Source organism: Epinephelus lanceolatus, chromosome 20 (genome assembly GCF_041903045.1).
Source record: "Epinephelus lanceolatus isolate andai-2023 chromosome 20, ASM4190304v1, whole genome shotgun sequence".
Taxonomy (NCBI): Eukaryota; Metazoa; Chordata; class Actinopteri; order Perciformes; family Serranidae; genus Epinephelus; species Epinephelus lanceolatus.
Genome location: NC_135753.1, coordinates 648,565 through 664,137, shown reverse-complemented (window position 1 = coordinate 664,137; position 15,573 = coordinate 648,565). Strand labels below are relative to the sequence as shown.

Below are 15,573 nucleotides of genomic sequence, written 5' to 3'. Positions count from 1 at the left end.
ACCTAAGCATAAACACATTGTTTAGCTAAAAAGTATGTTAATTCAAAACAATAGCCAATATTCTTAGATGGCTGTGAGTAATATCATCTTACCAGCCACACTAGAACCGTGCCTATAACTACCAAATGTATTATTTATATCAGGAAATATCTTACCAACGATAACAAGACAAGTAACCTAACCCAATGGGTGCAAACACAATGGTAACATTTTGTTTTGTTTTCTCCCCTCCATTTTACACACTGTGGTTTTGCATTAAGCTAATTACATAACTGATTTTTTTCTTTTTCCTTCCAATGTTCTGTCTCTGTTTCTAACCCAACAGCTGCTGTACTGTGACAGCTTGGAGCTCTGTTCTTTCAACTTCCTCTCCTCTTAATGAAGTAAAAAGCCCTAAAGGTCTGCCAGTGTTATAAGGTTGTCTCCACCTGTTTCTTTCACTTTGTTGTAACAATTTTAAGTTCATTTTTCTTCTTCTTCTTCTTATAATTGTCTATCACTGATTTGTTTTGTCTGTGCATATTGAAAGAAGAGAAAACAAAGTAGAAAGCTACACTACAGTTAAGAAAATTGACCATGATTATTGTCTTGAAAGCAATTGATGTGCATTGCAAACAGGATGAAATCTTATCCCATCATGACATTCTTTCACTTTTTTGAAGATAATGAGACATTTAAGTTTTGTTAAGACTGGAATGTTACATGTTATTTGTGGTTTATTTAGTAACAAGCTTCCATGTCTATGCTGTCTGCTGAAATGCCTTCATAGCCAACCAACATAGCAACAGCTTTTCCTGGTCACATGACAAAGGTACAGTACTAGGGATGAACTAATGTTCATTTTAAATGGATATGCTACTGTAAGTATTGAAAAAAATATATTGCGATATATTTTAACTGTAAATTATGTCCCCTCAGGCATACTATGTCACCATGTGTTTAATCATATAATATGATGAAGTTTTCAGTCTCTTCATCTCACTTTGGCCAGCAGCAGCAAAATGTATCTAGTGGTATGAAAAAACAGTTGATTGTATTATTCTAGTACGCTACCTAAAGTTTGAATTTGTATTTGTAAAATAACTCATTTGTATAATTCAAAAAAGGATACTTTGTGACACTGCCACAAAGGTGAGGGGAGAGTCATGCTAGATCAGATTGTTAGAGGATTTAAAAAAAAAACAAAAACAGATTAGCCTTCTGATATAATCTGTTGTGTGTCTTCCAGTGTCTCCCTCTCACCCCTGCTCTAATCTTGTTCCTCCTGGGAGTTTAACTGTGTTCAGGTGTGCTGCACTCAGGTGAAGGGGCGTGGCAGGGAGGAGATAAAAGAGCAGGGAATTGTTTGGGGAGGTTTCTTTCTTTTTTTGATTTTGTGTGGGAAAGAGGAAGGGGAACAGAGGTGCAGTGGTGACAGCCTGCCTTGGATGAAATTTTCTACGTCCCATATTTTTGGTGTTTCCTCGAGAGTGTTTCTGTGGAGGACCAGGAAGAAACTGACCCATCCTCCAAGTAGCACCAGATTGTTTTTGTTTATTCCACCCCGGTGAGTGTGATCCCTCTTTTTCCTCAACATTTTTCATTTTTGGCAATGCATTGGTTTTTTTTCCTGGAGCCTGTTTTCTCATTTTTAAGCATTGGACAACGGACTTTCCTTTTGCACTGGGATTATATTTACTTGGATGAGGACAATTATTATTAAAGGGGACATTCTGCCGAAGACCTTTTTTTTTCCCAACCTTTTTTTTTTGTGTGTGTTTTCATTTGGGGTGGGGCGCATGATAAAAAATAAATCACCCTTAAGCATATTTAAGTTTTGTTGTCAATGTTTATCTGCTGGAGTCAGTAAGGGTCCAGGGTCAGGCCCCTTATTTTGCCTCCCTCCACTAACCAAGGTCAAGCTTTAACTGCAGCATCCGAATTCAAAATATGACAAGGCTTTATAGGTAAGCTGTGACTGTTATAACTTGGCACTGTGTGACAATACGATATTGCCACACAAAAATATTGCAATATTATGCTGTATCAATTTTTTCCCCCGCCCCTAGCAAGTACCTAGTTTCACAGTACAACAGACTCAAATCCTAAATGTCAAGATATCATTTTAAATGGAGACCATGATCCAACTTTGTTCTCTTTTTATGACTGACACTTACATACTTTTTCACAGTGGAGCTGTTGGGTGTTGAGGTGACAAAAATCGGTGCCTGGAATTGGGCCTGACGGCTCCCGACCCCGTCCTCCTTGTTTCTTCTGAAATGTCTTTTGTTGTCAATTCAGTATCTTAGGTTCGGCTGGCAGGTACTTAGAAAAACACTGGAGATAGGCAGAATCTGGTGCAATCGAGTTTATTGTGTTCACAGGCAACAACACAGACAAACTCACGAGTCAGCCTCCGGAGGACGACTGAAAACCTGCTTTCAGCGCTCTGGCTTATATGCTGGTGGAGGTCGAAGAGATCTCCACCCATTTCTGTAGTCCTTCCCATTTCGATCCGTTTTTACTGGTAGCAGACTTTTGCCTTTATTCCTGCTCAACTGGAATCTGCCACCAGTATTTCCGGAATCGCTCTCACTCTATTTTTTAAAAAACCATGTGATCTCCGGGGACTCACATGCTACAGTCCCTCATGCTCTATTTTTGAAAAACATGTGATCTCTGGGGACTCACATGCTACAGTCCCTTGTGATACAATCATGTGAGTGTGTGTGTGACCTTTTCCCGTGTTATATAAACTCTTAAGTGCATTTAGGCAGTACAATCAAGAGAGTGTGCTGTCACAGCACGTGGCAACTTGTATGAGTGTCACTATAAGTTCACAACATCATGTGAGTGTAGGTTAATGCATTATATCATTACACAGCGCGTGATAGGTTATGTGTGTCAATAAGAGTTCACGACTAAGATGTCACTAAGAGTTCACACCGTTATATTGCATATTACACATGAATGCAGGATTAGTTTTTTGCAAACGTCTACACACTAACATGGTTATATAGCTATTTGTATCTTATCCAACTTATATGGTCTAACATCTGATGAGGGTTTTGACTTTTACACTAAAGTGTTGAGTTTCATACTGTAGCATGACTGTTTGCTTAGCTTGTCTTTACACTCAGTTGACTGCTTATTAGCTCCACCTACCTAAAATGCATTCTTATTCAACAGTCCTTCCTTCATGACGGTCCTAATGGTCACAATTTGTTGGAACTGTCATAAAGAGGTGTTTATTTTGGAGGGTCTAATTTGCAGTGTTAGGCTCATTTCTCTTAAAATGTAATGTAATATTACTTACTGCTCTTTTTAAAAGTAAAAATATTACTTTACTTTTTATTCCTTGCCTACAGTAATTCATTACACTACTTGTTATCACTTTTCCATTACACCCCATTAAAACTGATAATTGCATATCTCCTCAAAATTTAGATGTGTGTCTCTGTGTGAATGTCAGGGTAATCGCTGGTAAATGTAGCTAAGGCTAGATATCTTGCAAATGATTTTTTGTCTTTTTTTAAATTTTACCTGAGTGTCTTCAGTTGCCTGTGACCGGTATTTACACAAGGCTCAGCCTGAAAGATGGACAGTCAACATTTCATCCACCACATATCCATCCACAAGCCTTTTTACTTCTTTGTAGCTGCAGCTACCTATAAGTAAAATCTGTTTTGATTATTTAGTCAGTGTAGGGCTACAGCCGATGTCCACAGCCAAAAAGGGCTCACCTTTGGTGGGGTGTATTTCCTGGAGCTTCAGTTTGTTGTCGGTTGTAGTAGGTGTTTCAGATATGTAGGAGCAATACCTTTGAAAATGTTTGCACTCGTCATAAATTTAGGGGCACCACCCTCCTATGGAGGGAAGCAACTAATCAAATTAATAACTCCGAAAACCAATTATTAATTCGTCAGTACACTTATCAATAATGAATCAATCTCAATACCCGGGTTATGAATGATCTATACAGTGATCTTAGTTCCTGCTCAAAAGAAATAGCCACAGACAACTTGGCGACAAATTAAGATTTATTTAGGCTAAATGTTCAATTGAGTAAATGAATAGTAAATGAGGATGATATGAAATGACACAAAATCAACAGTATGTATAAATGGATTAAGGAAAGAGGTAACACTTTTGTCAGTTATTTAGTTTGGCGATAGTGAGAGAGAATATGTGACTATAAATTGGGGATGCAGGGATGCGCAAAACCATTTACCTAACAAAACCTGAATTAAGATCAGAATAACTAAGTCTCCTATTCAACATCAACTCTTATCACAACACAGCAGCTGCATCAGGTGAGGGAGATTTTGCCTACTTTCTTAGCAACGTTGGTTCAGGCTGACGTTTCTCTGAGGACCCCGGACTGTCACTCTGCGGCTCCCAGGCTTCCCAGCAGAATGAAGCCGGGTGGAACACAGTGGTGGAGAGGCGGTTGAGCCTGACTGCGACGTCCTTCAGGCAGTCCTCAAACGTCGATTTATCTTAGGCTGCGGAAAGTCTCTTGGTTTTGCAAAAGAACCCCTGCTTTGCGGACACAGCGCTGGATCCGATGAATCTTTGATGGAGTTGCAGGTCAAATAGTAGCTTATCTATTTAGCTGTGGCTACTGGCTTATAATAAGGTTGAACACAATCTCGTCGGCCGTTCGATATTATTAGCAAAGTTATTATCAACGCATATAAAAAAATTTGCAATCGGGTGGCTTCATCACCTTAGGTATAACGTTACTGAAGGCACAGACAAAAAGAAAGAAAACTCAGGACAGACAAGACAATCCTGGACGTGTCGAGCAAAACTTAAAAGTTTAAAATAATTTTGATTGTAAGAATAGAAAGGGTTACGCAGGAACCGAGTATAAGAGCGTAACTGGTTAAAGCATAAAGAGTATAAGTAGAAGGAGGGATGGTAAAAGAAAGAAGAAGAAAAAAAGTAAAATAAAATAAAGGAACAAAGTAAAGAGGAAAGGGCGGAGATGCACTGAGCTCAATAGTTTTATCCGACCGGGCTGAATGGGCGTGTTTGAGGCAAGGGGGGTCTCTTAGTTTAGACATTATTTTATTGCGGAGGAAAATTAATGAGATTATATACTTTAACACGTTAAGCGCGATAGACACATACTCTTCCCATTATGGTCAAAATTGGCTTTTAACATCAAATTAAATTTAATACGATTATTATACTGCTATATCAGCGGAACACAAGTGTAAATGTTTTGTGCACAAACAAAACTAGTCTGCAGTTACTTCAACATACTAAATGAGAAAGCACATATTAATAAAGACAAGTTGGTTAATCAATCCAACTATATCTTAACTTGAAATATAATATGGGTTTCAATGGAAACCCTTCTTTGCTATTGACACAAGATGGCAGTATGACTCCATGTTAAATGAGGGATTAAACACATGAAATTATAACTCACTCATACTATGATCTACAAGAGTGGGAAAAAAATCATTCAACTAACAAACAAAGATTATGCACAGTTACAATGTTAGAACATGGATAAAATGTATAGTTTTACTTTCAAGAGACATTTCAAGTTGGTTAACAATAGAACCTTTGTCTCTACTCAGGAATTCATCCTGAATTTTCGACACACACATCTGTTTCTTATCTCATCTTCACCAGGGTGAGAGTTTGATAGAGCTGGGGTGGCTCCCATAGTTGTGACAGAAGGAAGAGAGGATGAGGTGAACTTAAAAGCATAGTTAATGACCCCGGGTCTGGCAGTTAATCTGGCTGAGTTGTCAAAACACTGGATTTTCCCAGGATGGTCACCAGCAAACTGGGATCTGGATGGTTTCCAATTGACACCTTTACCACTCTTGACACCAGAATGACGGTGAAAGAGTTCCTCAACAATGAGATGAGACCGGGGGCAAAACATTTGACCCTCAGAGTGGCCCATCTCATTCTGTCCATTTACTTACAATCTAGGTTTTGGGAGAGTTCAAAAAGGGTGTTCCTTCTACAGACTGAAGGTTTGAGGACATGTTTTTTATAGTGGAAAGTACCTGCAGAAACAGTGTTCTTGTCATCTTTCCTCCCAGCAAAATCAAAGTAATGTGAATATTTCCGGCCGCTTAAGATAAACATTTCCATCTTCTAAATCAGCTTGCTGCTTTGTTGCGTGTCTGCGCAGTGCAAAGATTATGAAAATGAATCCGCTGATGTGATCTTCTATTAAAGGTCAGTAGTGATGTGATACAAAAGTAATGTTGTAACAACTTGTTTGGTTTTGGGGTAACAGTAATATTTTCATGGGAATTTTATTAGTTATTAGTGACACTACTCGTTACTGGAAAAAGTAATATTACTACTGTAACACCCTACTAGTAGCGCGTTTCTGTCCAACACTGATAGTTTGTGCTGTTGTTGAGTTGTTTTGTGATATATTCAGAAGTGTTTCCACTATTTTGTCCACCCTGTTGTTATCAGTGATGGCAGACTAAATATTAGAAGGCTTTAGCTTTGTGTGGTTAATAAACTGGTGTGAACACAAAAAAGCATACTAATGCTGCCCAACAGCTAAGATGGCGCTGCTCTGCAGCGACACAGACACCAGTGTACTGTCTGAGTGATTGTCTGGGTTTTTAATGTGATTGTTTGGCTGTTTAATGACTGTTACTTGCTGAACAAGTGTTTTTATGTACATATACAGTAATGCATGAATGAGCGACAAATAAGGGAGCAACGATGGCGTGCTTTTGGACTTTCTTTCTGGTGACAGTGATCCTTGTGGAACTTTTTGACAGCTGTTAAACCACCACGGTCAGCCATGGAGCGAACAACCCGGCCATACACTACACACGAGAGGTGCTTCTGTCCTTTCACAAATATGCCAATCTACAGAGATCTTAAATTGAAAAACCTGCCGCAGGAGATACGACCATCATGTTGGCCGTGGAAAGTGAGGAAGAGAGGCCGGAGAGGAGGCGTCCGACAGCGGCGAAGGCGGAGAGGAAGCAGGCCACCGCTACCATTTATGATCCTGGGCAACGCAAGATCGCTAAGGAACAAGATGGATGAGCTCCGACTGCTGTCAAAAGCCTGCTTTGAATACCGTGAGTCCTGCATAATGCTCTTCACTGAAACGTGGTTAAGACCAGATGCACTCAATTCTTTGGTGGAAGTCGAGGGCTTCACTCACATCCGCGCAGACAGAACTGACAGCTCAGGGAAAAGCTCGATTACACGCCACTCAGCAACAGTTACTATACTAGATGTTTATCAGATAGTGCTGTCGCAAAATTTAAGGAAATGATTCCTCCGTCATTAAATTCAATACCAAGTCCCTCAGTAACAGAGGTTTCCTGTACCGACTTTGATCATTTTGTCGATAGCGCCGTAGGCTCGCTGCGAACAACACTTGACTCTGTAGCTCCTCTTAAAAAGAAGTTAAAAAAGCAAAGAAAGTTCGCTCCTTGGTATAACTCTCAAACCCGTAAGTTAAAACAAATATCGCAAAAATTTGAAAGGAATTGACGATTAACCAAACTGGAAGAATCTTGTTTAATCTGGACAGACAGTCTCAAAACTTATAAGAGGGGCCTCCGCAATGCCAGAGCAAACTATTACTCAGCATTAATAGAAGAAAACAAGAACAACCCCAGGTTTCTTTTCAGCACTGTTGCCAGGCTGACTGAGAGTCAAAGCTCTATTGAGCCTTGTATTCCTTTAGCCCTTAGCAGTAATGATTTTATGAGCTTTTTTAATGACAAAATTCTAACTATTAGAGGCAAAATTCATGACCTCCTGTCCTCAGATAGTACCTATCTAACCTCAAACACAGCTGTAAAACCTAATATATATTTAGATTGCTTCTCCCCAATTTCTCTTCAAGAATTGACTGCAGTGATTTCTTCATCTAAATCATCGTGTCTCTTAGACCCCATCCCAACTAGGCTACTTAAGGAGATCTTTCCTTTAGTTAATACTCATATATTAGATATGATCAATATATCCTTATTAACAGGCTATGTACCACAGTCTTTTAAGGTAGCTGTAATTAAACCTCTACTAAAAAAGCCCACCCTGGATCCAGAGGTGTTAGCCAACTATAGACCAATATCTAATCTTCCCTTTATGTCAAAGATCCTTGAGAAAGTAGTCACAGATCAGCTGTCTGATTTTCTCCATGATAATAATTTATTTGAGGAATTTCAGTCAGGATTTAGAGTGCATCATAGCACTGAGACAGCACTAGTTAAAATTACAAATGACCTTCTGATTGCTTCAGACAAAGGACTTGTCTCTGTACTTGTTTTATTAGATCTTAGTGCGGCGTTTGACACTATTGACCATCAAATTCTACTGCAGAGACTGGATCACTTAATTGGCCTAAAAGGTTCTGCACTGAGCTGGTTTAAATCTTATTTATCTGATCGTTTTCAGTTTGTTGACGTTCATAATGAATCATCCTTACGTACCAAAGATTGTTTTGGAGTTCCACAAGGTTCTGTGCTCGGACCAATCCTATTTACTCTATATATGCTTCCTTTAGGTAACATCATTAGAAATCACTCTATAAATTTCCATTGTTATGCGGATGATACTCAGTTGTATTTATCAATGAAGCCAGAAGAAAGTAATCAATTAACTAAACTGCATAACTGCCTTAAAGACATAAAAACTTGGATGAGCAGCAATTTCCTGATGTTAAATTCAGACAAAACTGAAGTTATTGTTCTTGGCCCCAAACAACTCAGAGACTCTTTATCTGATGACATAGTTTCTCTAGATGGCATTGCTCTGGCCTCTACCACTACCGTAAGAAACCCCAGAGTAATATTTGATCAAGATTTGTCTTTTAATTCTCATTTAAAACAAACCTCACGGACTGCATTTTTTCATCTGCGTAATATTGCGAAAATTAGGGCTATCCTGACCCGAAAAGATGCAGAAAAATTGGTCCACGCTTTTGTTACCTCAAGGCTGGATTACTGTAACTCTCTATTATCAGGTAGCTCTAGAAAGTCCTTAAAAACTCTCCAGCTAATTTAGAATGCAGCAGCACGTGTACTAACAGGAACTAAGACACGTGATCATATTTCTCCTGTTTTAGCTCCAGAAAAAAAAAAAAAAAATCCAGAATCGAATTTAAAATCCTACTGTTAACTTATAAAGCTCTAAATGGTCAATCTCCATCATATCTTAGAGAGCTCATAGTGCCATATTATCCCACCAGAACACCAGAACGCAGGGTTACTCGTGGTCCCTAAAGTCTCCAAAAGTAGATCAAGAGCCAGAGCCTTCAGCTATCAGGCTCCTCTCCTGTGGAATCATCTTCCTGTTACGGTCCGGGAGGCAGACACCGTCTCCACATTTAAGACTAGACTGAAGACTTTCCTCTTTGATAAAGCTTATAGTTAGGGCTGGCTCAGGCTTGCCCTGTACCAGCCCCTAGTTAGGCTGACTTAGGCCTAGTCTGCCGGAGGACCCTCCTATAATACACCGGGCACCTTCTCTCCTTCTCTCCTTCTCTCTCTCTCTCTCTCTCTCTCTCGTATTCTATTACTGCATCTTGCTAACTCGGCCATTCTGGATGTCACTAACTCGGCTTCACCTCCGGAGCCTTTGTGCTCCACTGTCTCTCAGATTAACTCATATCGCAGCAGTGCCTGGACAGCCTGACGTGTGTGGTTGTGTTGCTGCCGTGGTCCTGCCAGATGCCTCCTGCTGCTGCTGCTGTTATCATTAGTCATACTTCTACTGTTATTACACACATATGACTATTGTCACACATGTATACTGCCAGATATTAATACATACTTTCAACATACTGTACCACAGTAGCCAGAACTATAACTATAATATTATTACTTTCAATAATGTTGTTGTAAGCTACTGTCATTACCTGCATCTCTCTCTCTCTCTCTCTCTCTCTCTCTCTCTCTCTCTCTCTCTCTCTCTCTGTCTCATTGTGTCATGTGGATTACTGTTAATTTGTTATGCTGATCTGTTCTGTACGACATCTATTGCACGTCTGTCCGTCCTGGAAGAGGGATCCCTCCTCAGTTGCTCTTCCTGAGGTTTCTACTGTTTTTTTTTCCCCATTAAAGGGTTTTTTTTGGGGAGTTTTTCCTTATCCGCTGTGAGGGTCATAAGGACAGAGGGATGTCGTATGCTGTAAAGCCCTGTGAGGCAAATTGTGATTTGTGATATTGGGCTTTATAAATAAAATTGATTGATTGATTGATCATCCACGATCAGAGTGTAGCGCAGGTTGTGACAGCCTGTGAGCCAGGTGCCCGACGTACCCCTGGACACACCTATTTACACACCCACTATTCGCTGATTTGTCCGTGGTTCGTGGCTTCATGCAAAATAATCTGCTTCCGTGTTCAGTCCTGGCACTCTGTGAGAGGAGTCGCTACAGCAGCACGCAGCAGGAGACTGAACCGAGAAGGAGGAGGAAGAAACCAATGGTGAGACTTTTCTTGCTGGTTATGTCTGACAAACCACCTGACAAACCATCATCCTATGATCAGGCTGCTCACTACTTAATATTAACTCACTACCTCTAGCGCCGTATTGCTCTGGCTGTCAGCTGACGTCACCACCTGCGGAGTCAGTCTAAAGGCACCAGCAGAAGGAAAATCCAGAACGGATTCCATACTGGCTGATGTGACTGATAACCGTGAGTGAATGATTTTGTGTTGACTTAAAAGTAATGCTTTTGTTTGTACTGTGTATCTTGTTAAAATGTGTTTTTCACACTGTGTTGGTGTATTGCTCAAATGGCCCTCCAAACTGAGGTTGTTTGGTTGTGTTTCCTGTAGGCACCGGGTTTACCCCTGGAGTGCTGAGGTCTTCAGGAAAACCTTAACTGGAGTATTCTTTTTTCTTCTATTTTGTTTTTTTGGGCACTGGAGATGAACTGTGAATGAATCCTACATGAACTCTGAATGTTCCACAACGGTGGAGAATTTCTGAATACACTGGATGTGAAATGAAATATTGTGTTTGTGTGTTTCCTATGATCATATTGTGTTCTTGTTTCATGCTGGGTTATTTATTTATTTATTCAATGTTGAGGGTGCATATTTTGAGTGTGTCCTGGGGCCTGTATCACGAAGCAGGATTAATGTCTTAGCGAGGTAACTTCAGGGTTAACTCTGGGTTTTCGGTCTCACAAAGCCGGTTCAGTTCTTATTGGGGTAGATCACCATGGTAACTTACTCTGAACGGCTATCCTGCTCCAGAGCAGGGTAAGTTCAGGGTTGAATCTGATCCTATAAAACGTACCACCCACTGGCCAATCAGCTGTTCGGAAAAAAATGACTCCGCTGACAGAAATGCAGCCCAGTCATGACGGGAAGTTTAATTAATTTGATTGATTTTGATTTGAAAGTTTATTTTGAACATTAAAAAAGAAAAGAAAGCAACAACTACAGACAATGAAAAGATTGTTCAAAAAGGAGTGGAAAGAAGTCAAAATGTCATCCCACCCCTTCATAAGAAAGAAACTGATCATTTACCGATACTTAATAGCACCATTAATTAGTGCCAACATTTTGTTTTGTTGGAGGAAATGATCCCTGTTAAAGATAATGGGCCTAATTGACAGCTTTGCTGCTGGAAATGTGGAAAGTAGCCTATCATGTCCACACTTCATGGTGTTTGAGGGATTTTCCTTTTTGTTTTTTAAAGAGGGAGACTAGGTATATTTTTGCGCAGCTGTTAATTTCTAACACAGCTCAATATCAGGATGATTTTATTCAGACTATCAATTTGGTGTTGATATGATTTAATTGTGGCGTCAGCTTTAAGCTTTATTGTAGCATATATAACGTTATGACAAAGAAGACCAATTTATCAGACACAATGATGTTAGACGATAATTGTAATACACGCAATTCATCTGCGCAGCATTGATTTCACGGGATTCAAGGGTGTGATCAGTGTCAGATGTACAGGTACAGGTACTGTAGCTACTTGAACCAGTGATGAGTAATTTAACCTACACATCATTTTATTTGCTACCTTGTTTTGTCTTGATTTTTCCCTCTCTCCTCCTCTATTTCTTCTTTCCTGACCCGTTTCTTTTTCTTCTCTATCATGTGATTTCATTGATGTTTTGACAGGGGAATTTCTTTGATAAGCTTTTAGTGGCTTCTAACCTCTCCGGCACTTTTCTTTTTTTTAATCTTGTAAATCTTATTTTTACCATTATGTGCAAATAAACTAATCTAAACTAAAACTAAACATTATTCATCCCGTTATGCGTTGCCACGCATGTTTCCTCCTCCTGCAGCTGCCACGGTGTTGGCCTTTTCTGTAATGTTGCTTATCTCCTCCTCATATTTTAGTACAATTAATCTCTGATCCTCACATGAGAAATACTTTTTTTCCCCTCACATACGGCGCTCTGTGAGGACGCTCAGTGACGCTGCGCTTCTCTCATGATTGTGATTGGTCCGCTGCGTGCGCGTTCACGGCTCTTGATAAAGCAACCCTGGGTTGAGCTGCCGAGTTGATATCCAGCGTCGTGATACCGATTATCCTGATTGCCATTGTTAGGGTTAGTCAACCCAGGATAGGTCTGGGTAACCCAGGAAAGGTTGATCTCGCTTCGTGATACAGGCCCCTGGTGTGTGTGTTTGACTGAAACAAACAAGCAAAGAAAAACAATCCTAAATGTCAGGAGGGATACCTGACTGGCACCCCTTAAAAAAAACAATCTCTCAAGTCAAACTGTCACATAAAATAATGGCACCCCAGTACTCACTTGTCACTTGGACTTAGAGCGCCGTATGTGAGGGGAAAAAAAAGTATTTCTCGTGAGGATCAGAGATTAATTCTACTAAAATATGAGGAGGACGAAAGCAACATTAGAGAAAAGGCCAACACCGTGGCAGCTGCAGGAGGAGGAAACATGCGTGGCATTAGTTTATTTGCACATAATGGTAAAAACAGACAGTATAAAATTTACAAGATTAAAAAAAGAAAAGTGCTGGAGAGGTTAGAAGCCACTAAAAGCTTATCAAAGAAATTCCCCTGTCAAAACATCAATGAAATCACATAACAGAGAAGAAAAAAAAATGGGTAAGGAAAGAAGAAATAGAGGAGGAGAGAGGGAAAAATCAAAACAAAACAAGATAGCAAATAAAATGATGTGTAGGTTAAATTACTCATCACTAGTTCAAGTAGCCTAGCTACAGTACCTGTACCTGTACATCTGACACTGATCACACCCTTGAATCCCATGAAATCAATGCTGCGCAGATGAATTGCGTGTATTACAATTATCGTCTAACATCATTGCGTCTGATAAATTGGTCTTCTTTGTCATAACGTTATATATGCTACAATAAAGCTTAAAGCTGACACCACAATTAAATCATATCAACACCAAATTGATAGTCTGAATAAAATCATCCTGATATTGAGCTGTGTTAGAAATTAACAGCTGCGCAAAAATATACCTAGTCTCCCTCTTTAAAAAACAAAAAGGAAAATCCCTCAAACACCATGAGGTGTGGACATGATAGGCTACTTTCCACATTTCCAGCAGCAAAGCTGTCAATTAGGCCCATTATCTTTAACAGGGAGCATTTCCTCCAACAAAACAAAACATTGGCTCTAATTAATGGTGCTAATAAGTGTCTGCAAATGATCAGTTTCTTTCTTATGAAGGGGTGGGATGAAAGTTCGACTTCTTTCCACTCCGTTTTGAACAATCTTTTCATTGTCTGTTGTTGTTGCTTTCTTTTCTTTTTTAATGTTCAAAATAAACTTTCAAATCAAAATCAATCAAATTAATTAAACTTCCCGTCATGACTGGGCTGCATTTCTGTCAGCGGAGTCATTTTTTTCCGAACAGCTGATTGGCCAGTGGGTGGTGCTTTTTATAGAATCAGATTCAACCCTGAACTTACCCTGCTCCGGAGCAGGATAGCCGTTCAGAGTAAGTTACCATGGTGATCTACCCCGATAAGAACTGAACCGGCTTCGTGAGACCGAAAACCCAGGGTTAACCCTGAAGTTACCTCGCTAAGACAAAATCCTGCTTCGTGATACAGGCCCCTGGGCATCCACATAGATAATCTGGGGTGGAGGACCCATGTGGAGGTCAGCTGTACCAAATTACAGCAGAGGCTGCACTTCCTGAGAAGGCTGAGAATCTTTGGTGTGACCCAGGAAGTGCAACTCCTTTCTATCATGCTGTGGTGGAAAGCCTACTGCGCTATGGGATTTCCGCATGGTTTGGAAATTTGACAGTCCAGGTCAAGGCCCAAATTTACAGACTAGTAAAGACAGCCATGAAGATAATGGGAGTCTGCCAACATCCCAGTCTTCAAGATATTTTTCAACAAACCATAATTAAACAAGCACATAAAATCATCTCAGATCCAACCCATGTTCTCCACCCTGAATATCAGCTTTTCCCCTCAGGCAGATGGTACAGAATCCCCCTAAGCAAGCACAACCGGTTCAAAAGCAATTGAATGGAGACAGTTGTCCTACTGCTGTATTTTAGTATGTCTAAATGTATGTGTTTTTATACTGTTCACAATGCAGACACTGTAAAGTCCAAATAAGTATAGTACAAATAAAGTCTATTCTGTCCTATTCTATCCTATCTTATCCTATTCTAAATAACAACATATGCATCAGCTGTCCAAAGGTTGGTGTCAGATATCTGTTCACCCACAGCATTTTCTTTGTCATATGTATTGTATAGATGCTGCATGTAGTACAGCATTGTGATTTATATATTAGTCACAGAACCAATATGGTTGAAAGTAGCCAGCAATGTAATGTGAAAATCTGCTGTGTAACTCACTGTAAACCAACATAGTGTGTGGTGTGTGAGTTTGTTTTTGTGTGTGTTAGGTGGAGAAAGGAAGGGGGGCGGCTCTGAGAGAGGCTGTTTTCATCTCCACCTAAATTTATACTGCACCAACACTTAGCCCTCCATGCTGCGGAAACCCCCTTGCAGGACCCCCACTGATGTCAGCTGAGAGAGAAAGAGAGAGAGGCTGCCGTTGTATGAGGCGTTCCAGAACAGAGAGGTGGAGGAGAGGAGCGCTGCCACAGCTCTGCAGCTGTACAGTCAATGGAAGGAGGAAGCAGCAAGTTTACAGTTGAAGCTTACCTCAGCGAATAGTGCCGCAGATATCACCGAGGAGGCCACCTCCTCCTCTTCTTCCTCCTCCTCTGAGCTCTCGCCCTGGGAATAAACCACCTGCTCAGCCATCTCGCGCCCTCTTCATCTCTATTTACTTCCAGTCACTGCCCACTTCCACCAGCCCCCCCCCCCCCACCCCCACCACCCCCCGGCTTGTTGTTGTGCATCCAAATCAGGATGCGGACCCAGCAGGGCTCGGAGGGGGGCGTGCCCCTGCCTGGGGGTAGCTGTGGTAGCAGTGGCAGCTCGGGGCTGTCGCCTGGGTCAGACTCGGACGGAGGGAGCCCAACAGCTGGAGGTGTGGACAGCATGGTGGACGGAGGTCTTGGTGTGGGTGGATGTATTGGTGGAGGCGGAGGAGGAGGTAGCTTGGGCGGAACTCTGAGAGGGGTCCTGTCTCGCTATTGGAGCTTGGAGAGCCTGCACTCCACCACAGGTAA

At 40.8% G+C, this 15,573-nt stretch overlaps 1 protein-coding gene across 4 annotated transcripts in view; it reads left to right on the top strand.

Moving 5' to 3' along the window:
• The window catches only part of arhgef4 (Rho guanine nucleotide exchange factor (GEF) 4), a 463,081-nt gene that overhangs the window by 109,965 nt on the left and 337,543 nt on the right, over positions 1–15,573 (top strand). The window contains exon 1 of one of the 4 annotated variants that reach the window (XM_033638698.2): positions 15,296–15,569. The exons of 1 other annotated variant lie outside the window; for it this stretch is intronic. In XM_033638698.2, the coding sequence (XP_033494589.2) occupies positions 15,311–15,569 (259 nt within the window). In that variant the 5' untranslated portion in view covers positions 15,296–15,310. Of the gene's footprint in view, positions 1–15,295; positions 15,570–15,573 lie in introns of those variants that run through there. 2 more of the 4 variants (XM_033638699.2, XM_033638701.2) reach the window with 2 other exon arrangements.